This window comes from Rutilus rutilus, assembly GCF_951802725.1.
Source record: "Rutilus rutilus genome assembly, chromosome: 16".
Lineage (NCBI taxonomy): Eukaryota > Metazoa > Chordata > Actinopteri > Cypriniformes > Leuciscidae > Rutilus > Rutilus rutilus.
The window spans coordinates 6,285,303-6,297,329 of NC_140224.1; the positions used below are offsets into that span (position 1 = coordinate 6,285,303).

The following is a 12,027-nucleotide window of genomic DNA, read 5'->3' on the forward strand; positions in this document are numbered from 1 at the left end:
TCTTCAGCGGTTCGGATTTAGGAATATCAAAATGACTGCTGTGTGCCTTATTACACCCAAGAACAGAACACCACAATCGCTTAGACGCCATTCTGCTCATAGACAGAGCTCCAGCGTATGCGTATCAACAATGGCGCGCGGGCTATGATTTGCGGGTCTGTGTTGAAACGCTGCTGTCAGTCAACAATCGTGGGAGGGGCATCGATTTTGTGACGTCACAAAATCGAACGGCTTGATTTGAGATGGGGGAAAACATATAAGGAGATAAAAAAAAAAAACACAGATGGATTTTTATCATTTTATGATGGTTGTGTACAGGCACTGCCAACACACATTTCAGTACAATCGACTTGTAAAAGTGCATGTACCATTATATGACCCCTTTAAGACCTGACACAAGGACCCATTAAACTGTTACACATGCGGTTTCTTTCTCAACTGTTTACACTCACTTAAAAAAATAACTGACTGTGTTTAGGCGAATTATCGCCAAGACTGGCATTTTGTCATTAAACAGCGAAATATATATATGTATATATATGTATATGTACACACACATATTATATTAACATAAACTTTTATTTTGGATGAAATTAATTGCTATTAGTATCCACCCATCCTGTACATGCCATCTGAGGTATTTTTAAAATGGTGCACAGCAAAAACGTTTGCTGAACGATTGCATTTATCTTGAAAATCGGTTGCAATGCAAAACTGCATTAGTCAAACTCTATGGTTTACCACTCACCAAAGTTTTGCCCGAATATTGCACTACATGTCCTTTTCATGCTTGTTTTCATGTGAAATCCAAGATATCGCTCCAGGAACAAGTGCAGTGGGAAGCACCAAAGCAACAGTGCACTTGCCGAATGACAGAAGGTAGAAAAGTATCTGGTTGCTTGAGGAAAATGTCATCTTATCCAGGAGCTGCAGCAACACCAAAGATACACCAATACACCCTGTCCTGAAAGAGGCGCTGCTGTGTTTCTTGCTTCTTGTTTCATTGTCGCGTGACAAGTGAAGACCAAGCCCCAGGCCGAACAGGGTGCCCATGTTCCTCAACAGGCTGGCGAAGGGGGAGGAGTCCAGAAGGACCCAGTCTGGATTCACACACCATTTCTGGGCCTTTGCCAATGTCCAGAGCAGATCCACACCCAGAGCTTTCAAAAGCACATATAAGCCCACAGCAAAGAAGAGCAGGAACAGCGTCACATTGAAGTACTTTCTCAGACTTGCGTTGTAGATCCACTGCACTCTGGAGAATGTTTCTGCTACAATTATACCTGGAAATGAAAGACCAACAGCTGTCATAGTGTCTGCAAGCAACATACAATGCTAATGCACTGTAGAGTAAACTGTAAAGTAGTTGCTCATCTATTATTTATTCAAAAATACATACAAAATATTATTTATGAGTTGACTTGAATACACCTCTTGTATGATGAGAATGTTTTTAATTTCTCAATTGAAAATCATTTTGACATTTTTGGGCTGGGTGGTACAACTGCCCTAATATCATAATAAAGGATGAAATTCTTGGAAATAACCGAGTAGTTTCCCATAATCATTTATTATTACTAATAAACACATTATTAATAAACAAAACTGCTCCACTGCTTATTTATTTGAAAACTTTTAGCTTCCAAATAACTGTGTGTCAAGATCAATAAGCCTATCAATATAGTAGATAATTACCAGAAAACAACTGTAAACAAAAAGTTCCAGAAAGGGTTATTATAGATATAAAACAACAACAACAACAACTAAAACATGAAAAATGTGTTACATGAAAAGTAAACATGAACTAAAATTTCAGCTAGTTGCCAAAGCAACATTTCTCATTTGCATTTAATTTAACTTGATGTAGTAAAATATCTAAAATAGTATTTATATAACAGTATATCAATAATAAAATAACACTGGTTCAGGTTGTGAATTGTCATGTGGTGCAACTCCCATATATATATATATATATATATATATATATATATATATATATATATATATATACTGTATATATATATATATATATATATATATATATATAATGATTAATACTTTTTAATAGTCATTACTTTTTTATATATTCTTTAAAATGGTATAAAAGTGTTTCTGAACCAACAACATAAATGCAAATAGCACATTTTAAAGAACTATATATATATATATATATATATATATATATTTTTTTTTTTTAAATGTCCTTTTTCTATAATGGACCCACTTACGAAAAAAGAAGACACCTACCTGAAATAACTCCACTGATAACTTGGTGTGGGAAATGGGCTGCCAGATAGACTCTAGACATGCACACCAGTAACTCCACCAAACCCAGAAGCATCCAGAGCATCAACTGTAAAAATCTAAAAGCAAACATTAAGCTTTTAAAACAGTTATTTTCTTGAGATGATCAGGCACAGACCTACTTTTCATGTCTCAGACTCACCTATAACTTAACGGAGGCATTTTTCTTTCAGCAACAATGGAAAGCACTGCTGTAACCATTACATACCCAACTCCTGCAGAACCCATGGCATGACCCGACGGGCTCCCTGACAAGAGAACCAAACAAGCACAGTGGTGAACTCCAGTGTCGTGGAAAAGTAAGGATTACAATATTGCGTTTTTGCCTTAAGAAAAGTAACTAATTGAGTTACTTTTTATGGAAAGTAATGCATTATGTTACTTTTCTGTTACTTTTTCCTCATCTGGGCTGGGCTTGCGTTTTTGTTTTTAATTCCAAAAAAGTTCTATTTTTGACAAATGTAAAGGCCCTTCACACCAAAAGTGAGCAATAAAAACTAAAAAATGAAACACAAATGTGATGCTTATCTTAAGTCATTTATGGTTGAATGGTATACAATACTACAATATAACCATCATCAGATCTCGACAATAAGGACTGGCCGATGGCCTGGGGCCAGCGTAAACGTCGTTCGGGACAGTTGACACAACTGTCACCTGCCCGATCAGGCCAGTTCTGCATCACGAAAGTTTATCATTTGCACGTTTTAAGCCTTGCCAATTTAAATATTGAAGCGCAGGAAGACGCGAAAGAAAACTCAACGCAAAAGTGTGAGAAGTTTGGAGTGCGGCTTCTCAGACAGAGTGCGAATTCTGAATTGAGCTCTTTTTCACGTCTTCTTGCGCTTGAATTCATGTCTCTATCACGTCTTCTTGCGCATATTCACACAAAATCACGTCAAAAAATGCTGGTCTCAGCGAGTACAGTTTGAGAACAAACAGAGAACAGTTTGTATATGTAATATCTTATGTGAACGTAAAAAGTTGATAAATAAAAGGTGTGTGTAACAGTATTTTGCAGCACTTAAAGTGACAGCAGCCTAATATACCTATACTGCTGTCTTTGTTTTATGTTAATCAAAAAAATGGCAAAGAAAACTGCTCTCGACTGAATAACTTTTGTAACTTTAATAAGGGTTAATCTATATTTATGAGTGCTATTTTACATTTGATCATTAATTTTCTCTACCTGAAAATTACGGTTTGACTTACCTGAAAAACATGAAAAGCAGTGTTTATTTTATTTGTATGTTTGTACTATTGTAATTTGTTTATTTATTCTTATTTTATTTCTGACTGTTTGTCTTTAACAATATTTTAAATTTATGAGTTAGGCTTGTAGTTCTTGGTGTCACAATCTTATTTATTAACATTATGGGTCAAAAATAATGAGGATAATATCTAGGCCTGTTTTTTTTTTTTTTTTTTTTTTTTTTTAGTGGTGGAGTCAGTGAAAAGTTTGTCAAGACAAGTGGAAAAATCCTTAGCGTTGAGCCCTGCATCATGTTCCCACAGCCCAGCATAATGCATTTGTTTAAATGTAGCTAAAATCAATTGTGTTTTTATTAAATTCAATGAATCATTTTTTTCAGTGTAATGCGTTACCCCCAACACTGGTGAACACAGGGCAATGGCCAAACAGACATGAATCCTTACAGATTACAGAGATACATCTGTTCAGGAACTTCCCAGCTGAAACCAGCCTAAACTGGTTTGCTGGTCTTGGCTGGTTTGGTTTTCAGACCAGTTCAGGCAAAATACCAGCAGCCATTTAGATAAAATATCAGTTCATGCAGGTTATTTATGAACCATGTTAATTGGTCCAGAGTACTAAATCAGGTTAAGAATGAATGGATACTTGGCAGCAATATGTGTAATATTACTATGTAAGTACTGTGTGACTTCACTCAAAGACGGCCCTTGAACTGGAACAGGATGATAAAGGTGCCAGATCCATTTCCATATGAGAGATTAGATCAGCAGAATAGATTAGTTAAATTGCACAACTACTGGTATACAGAGTAGCAGATTTTATTTGGAGCTGTATATACGTAATTATAAAGTAATAAGAAGAGGAAATAATGTACAGTCAGCCATTTATAATTGCAAAAATAAACCCAGATTGGGAAAGCTTTTATTTAGCAATACTGACCGATTTATTGTATATTACAATAACTTACCAAAATAAATGAATAAACAGAAATGAAATAATTATTTGAATTTAAATACATTTTATTGAGTGAGAAGAAAGAGACTTGTAGAGAAAAACGAGAGATTAGGGTCAAGTCATTATGCAAAACTATTTGGCCAGAGAACGCTGTGATTGACCAAACAAAATCAAGTATTTCAGGTAGCTGTGCAATAAATAGTGTAATATACCTGGTCCAGTTTCACAAGTGATGGGGAATTGTTGCAGTTCAGGATGTTTTATAGGGCCGTAAAACTTAGTCTCATTCACCCACCAGTACGGCCTCTCACCGAAAAGCACCCTATGAATATATCAAAAATTCATATGGATATAAAAAGTCATACAACACAACTTGCATGTTTAATATTAATAGAAATAATATTTATGGTCCCACTTTATATTAAGTGTAATACGGGTAAGGTTAGGGACAGGTTTGGTAGTATGGGTAGGTTTAACAGTCTAATTACAGATTTTTTTTATTATTTTTTTTATATATAACTACAATGTAAAGACGTATGTACACAATAAGTGCATTCTTTTAAGACATTTAATGTAAAGTGGGTCAATATTTTTGATTATGCACCAATTTATTATGTACCAGCTTAATCTTGTCACATAATATTTTTCCTTAATAAGCTTTTTAATTAAGAATACGCAAACCAAAGATCATCTCACCACTTCAGGACGAGGTTTAGCCAGTCTCCGACCACGGCCACCCAGATGAGTTTAACACCCACGTCTCTGCGCAGATGAAACCAAATGGGGAAAAACACAAAGAATGTGGTGTGGAGATCCGCCACCGAGGACACCCACTGAAACAGATTCTCATAGTCCCGGTATTCTGTCTGCAAATGGACAGCTAGGTTCACCCCCCAGCTGTGAAGCAGGTCCATCTCTGTAGCCTGAGATCGGGACGGTCACCATGGACAAATGCACTCGAGAGGGAGGATAGACACAAGGTGCAGGGATGGGGATCAAACTGCAGATATGAAGGCAGCCTGCCAGGTTTCGTCTAAACTCGGACCCCAGTTTTCTGTTCTAGTTGGACTTTATTCAAGGCTAGATGCTTTGGTTTTGTTTGCACGCTGGCTGGAGGACTCAGGGGCCCTCGATTTCATGACCTTTGACCTGTGATGACGCTGATGAGGCAAACACTGATAAAACGATGAGTGGACACACCGATTAGTTTTGTCTTTGGTTTCATGGAGCGTGATGTCACTATGATGACGTCTTAAAGTGACGCATTTAATGCAAATTACACTTTTAATGGATCTGTCTGACTTGTTTGACAAATTCATTGATTTGTTCATGTTCTGATGTGTGACATTTTGTTTTGAGGTACTTCATGGTGTTTATGGGCTGTTCCCTTGTGAAAAAGAACCACACTTTAGCATACTTTTAAGAAAGAGCACTTAATATGTAAGTAGTGTACTTTAAAATAATATACTTTAGTGTATTTGGAGGCATGTTAGTTACAATTACATGGAAATGTATAATAGTTAACATTTATATTAAATACAATTAGTGCTTTTTGACCCACTTAAGTAGGACTTAACATCTTTATACGTAATTCATAATTACTTGTTATAGTGTTTGAAATAGGGTTAAAGTGTATTGCTGAATGTAGCCTACTGACAAGCATTTACTTTAATGATACTTTACTATCCCATGAGGCCACTGGAGAGCCCGCAACTGACGCTGGTAGGTCACCTGACAGTAACAACATGGTGGATATAGTACGCCCGAATTTCATTCATACAACCCATATTCATATTATATAGAAATATTTTATTTTAATCTTTGGGAAGTAAGTTTAAATGTAGTATCTACTCAGTATGCGATTTCAGACGCACCCATAGGATACAAAACTCCGTTTCAAAGAGTTTTGTACCAGCAAACACCACTCACACTTTCTTGACATATATATCTATCTATTTTGTTAGATGTAAATATGGTCTGTAAATATATTTGATCAAGGAAGATATAATTGAAGGATGAACAAACATCTCAAATATCAGCAAGAAAAAACCTGATTGCAGTTTAGCTTGTCATTTAAGCATTACAGATCAACTGAATGAATCATTTACTTATTTAACACACATGTAAACAAGCAATTCAATGCAAATCAGAAACTGCTTATGTAAGCAGCCAAATGAATGCCTGTCTTAGAGTGATAGGTTCCCACAGCTCTGAGATTATCTCCTGAACAGGATTCCCATTCTTGTTTGTGGGAAATTTTGTCCTAGTTTCTCAGAAGTCAAAATGACGTAAGTCTATAGATTAATTACAACACATGTTTGTTTTGGCAAAAAAGAAAGTCAAATGGACTGCAAAATAAAATAAATAAAAAATAAACAAACCAAAAGTTTTTTTTTTTTAAAGTACAGTGTAAAGTATTTTTACTTTAAGGTGGTATTTGCAATGCAGCCTTTAATTTACGTGGATTTAAATAGAAAACAAAATGTAATACTTAAAAGTACATTTTAAATTGAAAATTGAATTTTTTAAATTACATTTAAAAAATATATGCCTAGGGGAAATACTATTGTAATGCAAATCTTACTGGTGCTATAATAGGCATAATTTTCTTAATGTAACATATACACTCTCCCGCCACATTATTAGGTACACCCATCTCTAGGGTTCACAGAGAATGGTCCGATAAAGAGAAAATATCCAGTGAGCGACAGTTCGGTGGGCGAAAATGTCTTGTTGATGCCCGAGGTCAGAGGAGAATGACCAGACTGGTTCATTACAACCGTGCAGAAGAGCATCTCTGAACGCACAACACGTCAAACCTTAAAGCAGACGGACTACAGCAGCAGAAGAACAACTGAGGAAACTGAGGCTACGATTGCCTGGTTTGATGAGTCTAGCTCTGATATAGGGTCAGAATTTGGAGTAAACAACATGAAAGCATGTATTCATCATCCCTTGTCAGCGGTTCAGGCTGATGGTGGTGTAATGGTGCATGTGAGGGATATTTTCTTGGAACACTTTGGGCCCTTTAGTACCAATTAAGCATTTTTAAATGCAACGGCCTACCTGAGCATTGTTGCTGACCATGTCCATCCCTTTATGTCTACAGTGTACCATCTTCTGATGGCTACTTCTAGCAGGATAATGTCACAAAGCTCAAATCATCTCAAACAGTGATCATGACAGTGCGTTCACTATACTCAAATGGCCTCCACGGTCACCAGATCTCAGTCCAATAGAGCAGCTTTGGGATGTGGTGGAACTGGAGATCCACATCATGGATGTGCAGCCAACAAATCTGCAGCAACTGTGTGATGTTATCATGCCAATATGGACCAAAATCTCGGAGGAATGTTTCCAGCACCTTGTTTAATCTACGCCATGAGAAAATAAGGCAATTCTGAAGGCTAAAGGAGGTCCAAACTAGCTGTACCTAATAAAGTGGCCGGTGAGTGTAATAAATAATATTTTACTTAATTGTAAGAATCACGCATAACCTGTTATTTTATAAATTGTGCAAATAGATAGACTTGTAATAATTATAACAGATATATATAAAACGAAATCCAATTACAGATGTTGACTGAGGCCGTATGTGTTTTTGAGGTCGCAGAAGAGTTCAATGATTCACTGTTACGTCTTTTCTATGTCCTTTTTCTCCTGAACTTGTTTGTGCGTTATCTCTTCTGACAGGACAAACATGCTCTTAACTCTAGCGTTTTTTTTCTGTTCCACTCTGTGTTTTATTACACATGTGCAAGGTTCAAAGATCGGTTTGTCCATGCGTTGTGGTGGTGGGCCTGCTTGTATAAAAACCACAGGCAGGTGGTGGAAGACTATCACTCTTGACTAGCTCTACAACATGAATGCTGTGATGGATACAGTGCACGGGTTCGGGGTGAGTAGCACCCAATACCTGCAGACCCATTACAAAGACGCCCAAGGATGGTTTCTATTCGTCTCCTTTGCGGCAGATCTGAGGAACACCTTCTTCATCTTCTTTCCCATCTGGTTCCATCTGAAAGAATCAGTCGGCATCAAGCTCATTTGGGTGGCTGTGATAGGAGATTGGCTCAATTTGGTATTCAAATGGTAAGCAAAGCCAAAAATCAGTCAAATTAAATCATTAATTGACCAAAAAAATGACTGTTGATTCATCTATTCAAGGATCCTGTTTGGAGAACGTCCATACTGGTGGATCCACGAGACTTCCTACTACATCAACAGCTCAGCGCCACATATTGAACAGTATCCCATGACCTGTGAGACTGGCCCAGGTGCGTCTTCCTCTTCTAGAAGTACCACACTTGTCCTCCTAAAACTTGTTTCATCATACATCAAAAGACCACTTTGATCACCTCTCTGCTTCTTGATGCAGGCAGTCCATCTGGTCACGCTATGGGCGCTGCTGGTGTTTACTACGCATTGGTCACCTCCATCCTCGCCATAATGCTGAGCAAAGAGAAGAAATCAACGTCCAAGAGCCTGTAAGTCAATCTTTAGCATAATTAGGTTACTTTCGCATCATCAGAAGCTCGTTTCAAAATAGATTGTTGCTTCTGCAGTACATTTAAACTGCAGATACTTTTTTTTAGATACTTGCGTGGTTCACTTTGGACACTCTTCTGGACGGTCCAGGTCTGTGTATGTCTCTCTCGAGTCTTCATCGCAGCTCATTTCCCCCATCAGGTTTTCGCAGGCGTTATTTCAGGTAGGAATCTCACAAAACCACCATGTTTTTATTTTTTATTTTTATCTGAGTGCTTCATATTGCCCTTTTCCTGTGAATTGAACCCATGACCTTTGCATTTCTAGTTTGGAATAAAAACAATTTAATGTTTTTGAAAGAAGTCTCTTATACTCATCAAAGCTGCATTTATTTGATAAAAAAATGCAGTAAAAACAGGAAAATTGTGAAATATTATAACAATTTAAAATGACTGTTTTCTATTTGAATATATTTAAAAATGTAATTTATTCCTGTGATGCAAAGGTGAATTCTGGTATGCTGATTTAGTGAAACATTTCTAATTATTATCAATGTTAAAAACTATTTTTGTTGCTTAATATTTTTGTGGAACCTGTGATAGACTACCATTCAAAAGTTTGGGTTAAGAAAGATCATAGAAAATACATTAATACGTTTATTCAGCAAGAACACGTTAAATTGATGAAAAGTGACAGTAAAGACATTTATAATGTTACAAACGATTTCTATTTCAAATGTAAGCTTTCCATTCATCAAAGAATCCTGAAAAAATGTCTCATGGTTTTCACAACAGAACTATTAATAATAATTGAGCACCAATAAAATTTGATATTGAGCAGCAAATCGGCATATTAGAATGATTTCTGAAGGATCATGTGACGAAGACTGGAGTAATGATGCTGAAAATACAGCTTTAAAATATAGCCTGGAACACAGTTCTTCTAAATTGTAAAAAAAAATCACAATATAACTGTTTTTACTGTATTTTTAATACAGAATGCAGCAGTGAGCCTTCTTTTAACATTAACACATTGTAATTATTTCAAACTTTTGACAAGTTATTGAGCCACTGGAGCACAAAAGAAATGTGTAATACTCTTAACTTAATTTATTTGTGTTCTTTACAGGCATGATTGTTGCGGAGGCTTTCAACAGACAGAAATGGATCTACAGTGCCAGTCTAAAGCATTACTTCAACGTCACGCTGTTCCTGCTCTCGTTTGCGGTGGGCTTGTACGTGCTCCTGAAATCTCTGGGTGTGGATCTGCTCTGGACCCTTGAGAAAGCCCAGAAGTGGTGCGTCAATCCAGCCTGGGTCCATTTGGACAGCACACCGTTCGCCAGCCTGTTGAGGAACATGGGCACCCTGTTCGGGCTGGGACTCGGCCTTCACTCCCCACTGTACACGGAAAGCAAGAAGAGCAGCAGCGCTCGCGTCAGGATCTCCTGCATCGTCGCCTCTCTGTTTCTTCTGCATCTCTTCGATTCCATCAAGCCTCCCACACACACGGCTGCTCTCTTCTACCTGCTGTCTTTCTGCAAAAGTGCCACTGTTCCCCTGGCCACGGTCAGTATCATCCCGTACTGCGTGTCCGGAGCCCTCGGTTTACAAAGCAAGAAACAGCTTTAAGCTGGGAAAGAACTGTACAAGACTGTAAAAGCAACTGCACAACTATTTACAGTATTTCAGACTACCACATTTTCCAGTTCATCCCATCAGTCGAAGGAACACTAACTGATCAACAACTTGCCTGTTTAACCGTGTTTTCTAACTGAGGGATGCAGATAACTAGTTTAAGTTAAACACTGCTATATTGTAGGCTACTGTTTATGATAATGTGTAAGTGAGTTTTAGAATTTCTAATTTTATATCTTAGGGGCCGTTTACACGACACCATTTGCAACTAAAAAAAGACAACTTTTTATGCGTTTTGGCCGTTCATTTACACGACAGCGCATTTTGGGGGCTGAAAACGATATTGTTATCGTCTCCAAGTAAACTACAAAAACACAAATGTGTGAAAACGGTGATGTCATTCGCATGCGTATTACATGTTCAGTCTATTGACGAGTAGTGTTTCTTTAAAAAAGTGACATCGCCAACTACTGGCCTGGCAGCAGAATACAGCGTTTTTAACCGTTTTCGCGGATCCATGTGAACGGGATCATTTCGTCTGTATGTGAAACAACACAAAGGAAAAACGTTTCAGTTTTTAGTACATCGTTGTCGTGTAAACGTCCCCTTAGTGCTTTTGGATCTAGATGAAAAGGTCTGGTATTTGACAAAGAAGTAAGTTCTTTTTTGAGAACTGAAATAATAAAATATACTAAAGTATATATAGGATGACAAATTTTGTCCTATCTAAGATGTGTACTTCTTTGGATGTATTTTCTGTAATATTCTATTTTTTGGAAATTCTTTAGGTCTTTTTTTAATAAAACTCTGAAAACATTTTCTTTGCACTTGCATTTTTTAGGTTACATTTTAAAAAGAAATCTATAATGTGTATGGCAAAGTGTGCAATTCAGTAAGCCAAATTCATGTAGTCATTAATATGAGGTCATTAAAGGGATAGTTCGGCCAAAAATGATATTTAACCCATGATTTACTCACCCTCAAGCCGTTCGAGATGCATATGTCAATCTTTTTTCAGACGAACACATTCTCAGTTATTTTAGAAAATGTCTTGGATCTTTCAGTTGTTATAGTGTGAAGCTATGGGGTCCACCTCCTCCAAGTCCCAAAATGTGCATGCATCCTTCACAAAAGTAATCCATCGTGAGTATATCATTTTTGGCCGAACTATCCCTTTAAAATGGCATGCTGCATAATACTTGGGAAAAAGTTTAAAATACAGGTTAAAAGAGTTTTAGATGCAATATTAAGCACACAAAAGCATTTTACATCAACTACCCATTCGATGAACCAAATCATCTTCAAGAAAACAAGGTGTAAGTCAAGCATGCTCCTCGTGATATGCACTGTACAACCATTAGCCTACCTTAAAAAAACTATATGCATTTGAGTGAGTCATGTGTTTAGCAACCTAAAGTATTGAACATTTTG

At 37.0% G+C, this 12,027-nt stretch overlaps 2 protein-coding genes across 2 annotated transcripts; one reads left to right on the plus strand and one right to left on the minus strand.

Moving 5' to 3' along the window:
* Positions 1–285: 285 nt before the first annotated feature.
* On the minus strand, positions 286–5,529 carry g6pc1a.1 (glucose-6-phosphatase catalytic subunit 1a, tandem duplicate 1). Its single transcript, XM_084434871.1, has 5 exons — positions 5,168–5,529; positions 4,684–4,793; positions 2,447–2,552; positions 2,248–2,363; positions 286–1,283 (listed from the first exon to the last, which is right to left on the minus strand). The coding sequence occupies exons 1-5, from the start codon at positions 5,383–5,385 to the stop codon at positions 772–774; spliced, it is 1,062 nt and encodes a 353-aa protein (XP_084290997.1). The 5' UTR covers positions 5,386–5,529; the 3' UTR covers positions 286–771.
* Positions 5,530–8,297: 2,768 nt separating this feature from the next.
* Positions 8,298–11,413, plus strand: g6pc1a.2 (glucose-6-phosphatase catalytic subunit 1a, tandem duplicate 2). The gene is made up of 5 exons (XM_084434997.1): positions 8,298–8,563; positions 8,639–8,748; positions 8,850–8,958; positions 9,067–9,182; positions 10,088–11,413. The coding sequence occupies exons 1-5, from the start codon at positions 8,334–8,336 to the stop codon at positions 10,588–10,590; spliced, it is 1,068 nt and encodes a 355-aa protein (XP_084291123.1). The 5' UTR covers positions 8,298–8,333; the 3' UTR covers positions 10,591–11,413.
* The last annotated feature ends 614 nt before the right edge of the window (positions 11,414–12,027 follow it).

What these genes read in the sequence shown, in the direction of transcription:
- g6pc1a.1 (XM_084434871.1), bottom strand. Translation starts at nt 5,385, where the DNA reads ATGGACCTGCTTCACAGCTGGGGGGTGAACCTAGCTGTCCATTTGCAG. An exon ending in ATGCCTCCGTTAAGTTATAG is followed by an intron (nt 2,364 to 2,446) that starts GTGAGTCTGAGA and finishes GTTTGCTTTTAG; the next exon opens with ATTTTTACAGTTGATGCTCT. An exon ending in TATCAGTGGAGTTATTTCAG is followed by an intron (nt 1,284 to 2,247) that starts GTAGGTGTCTTC and finishes TTTCATTTCCAG; the next exon opens with GTATAATTGTAGCAGAAACA.
- g6pc1a.2 (XM_084434997.1), top strand. Translation starts at nt 8,334, where the DNA reads ATGAATGCTGTGATGGATACAGTGCACGGGTTCGGGGTGAGTAGCACC. An exon ending in AAATCAACGTCCAAGAGCCT is followed by an intron (nt 8,959 to 9,066) that starts GTAAGTCAATCT and finishes ACTTTTTTTTAG; the next exon opens with ATACTTGCGTGGTTCACTTT. An exon ending in TTTCGCAGGCGTTATTTCAG is followed by an intron (nt 9,183 to 10,087) that starts GTAGGAATCTCA and finishes TGTTCTTTACAG; the next exon opens with GCATGATTGTTGCGGAGGCT.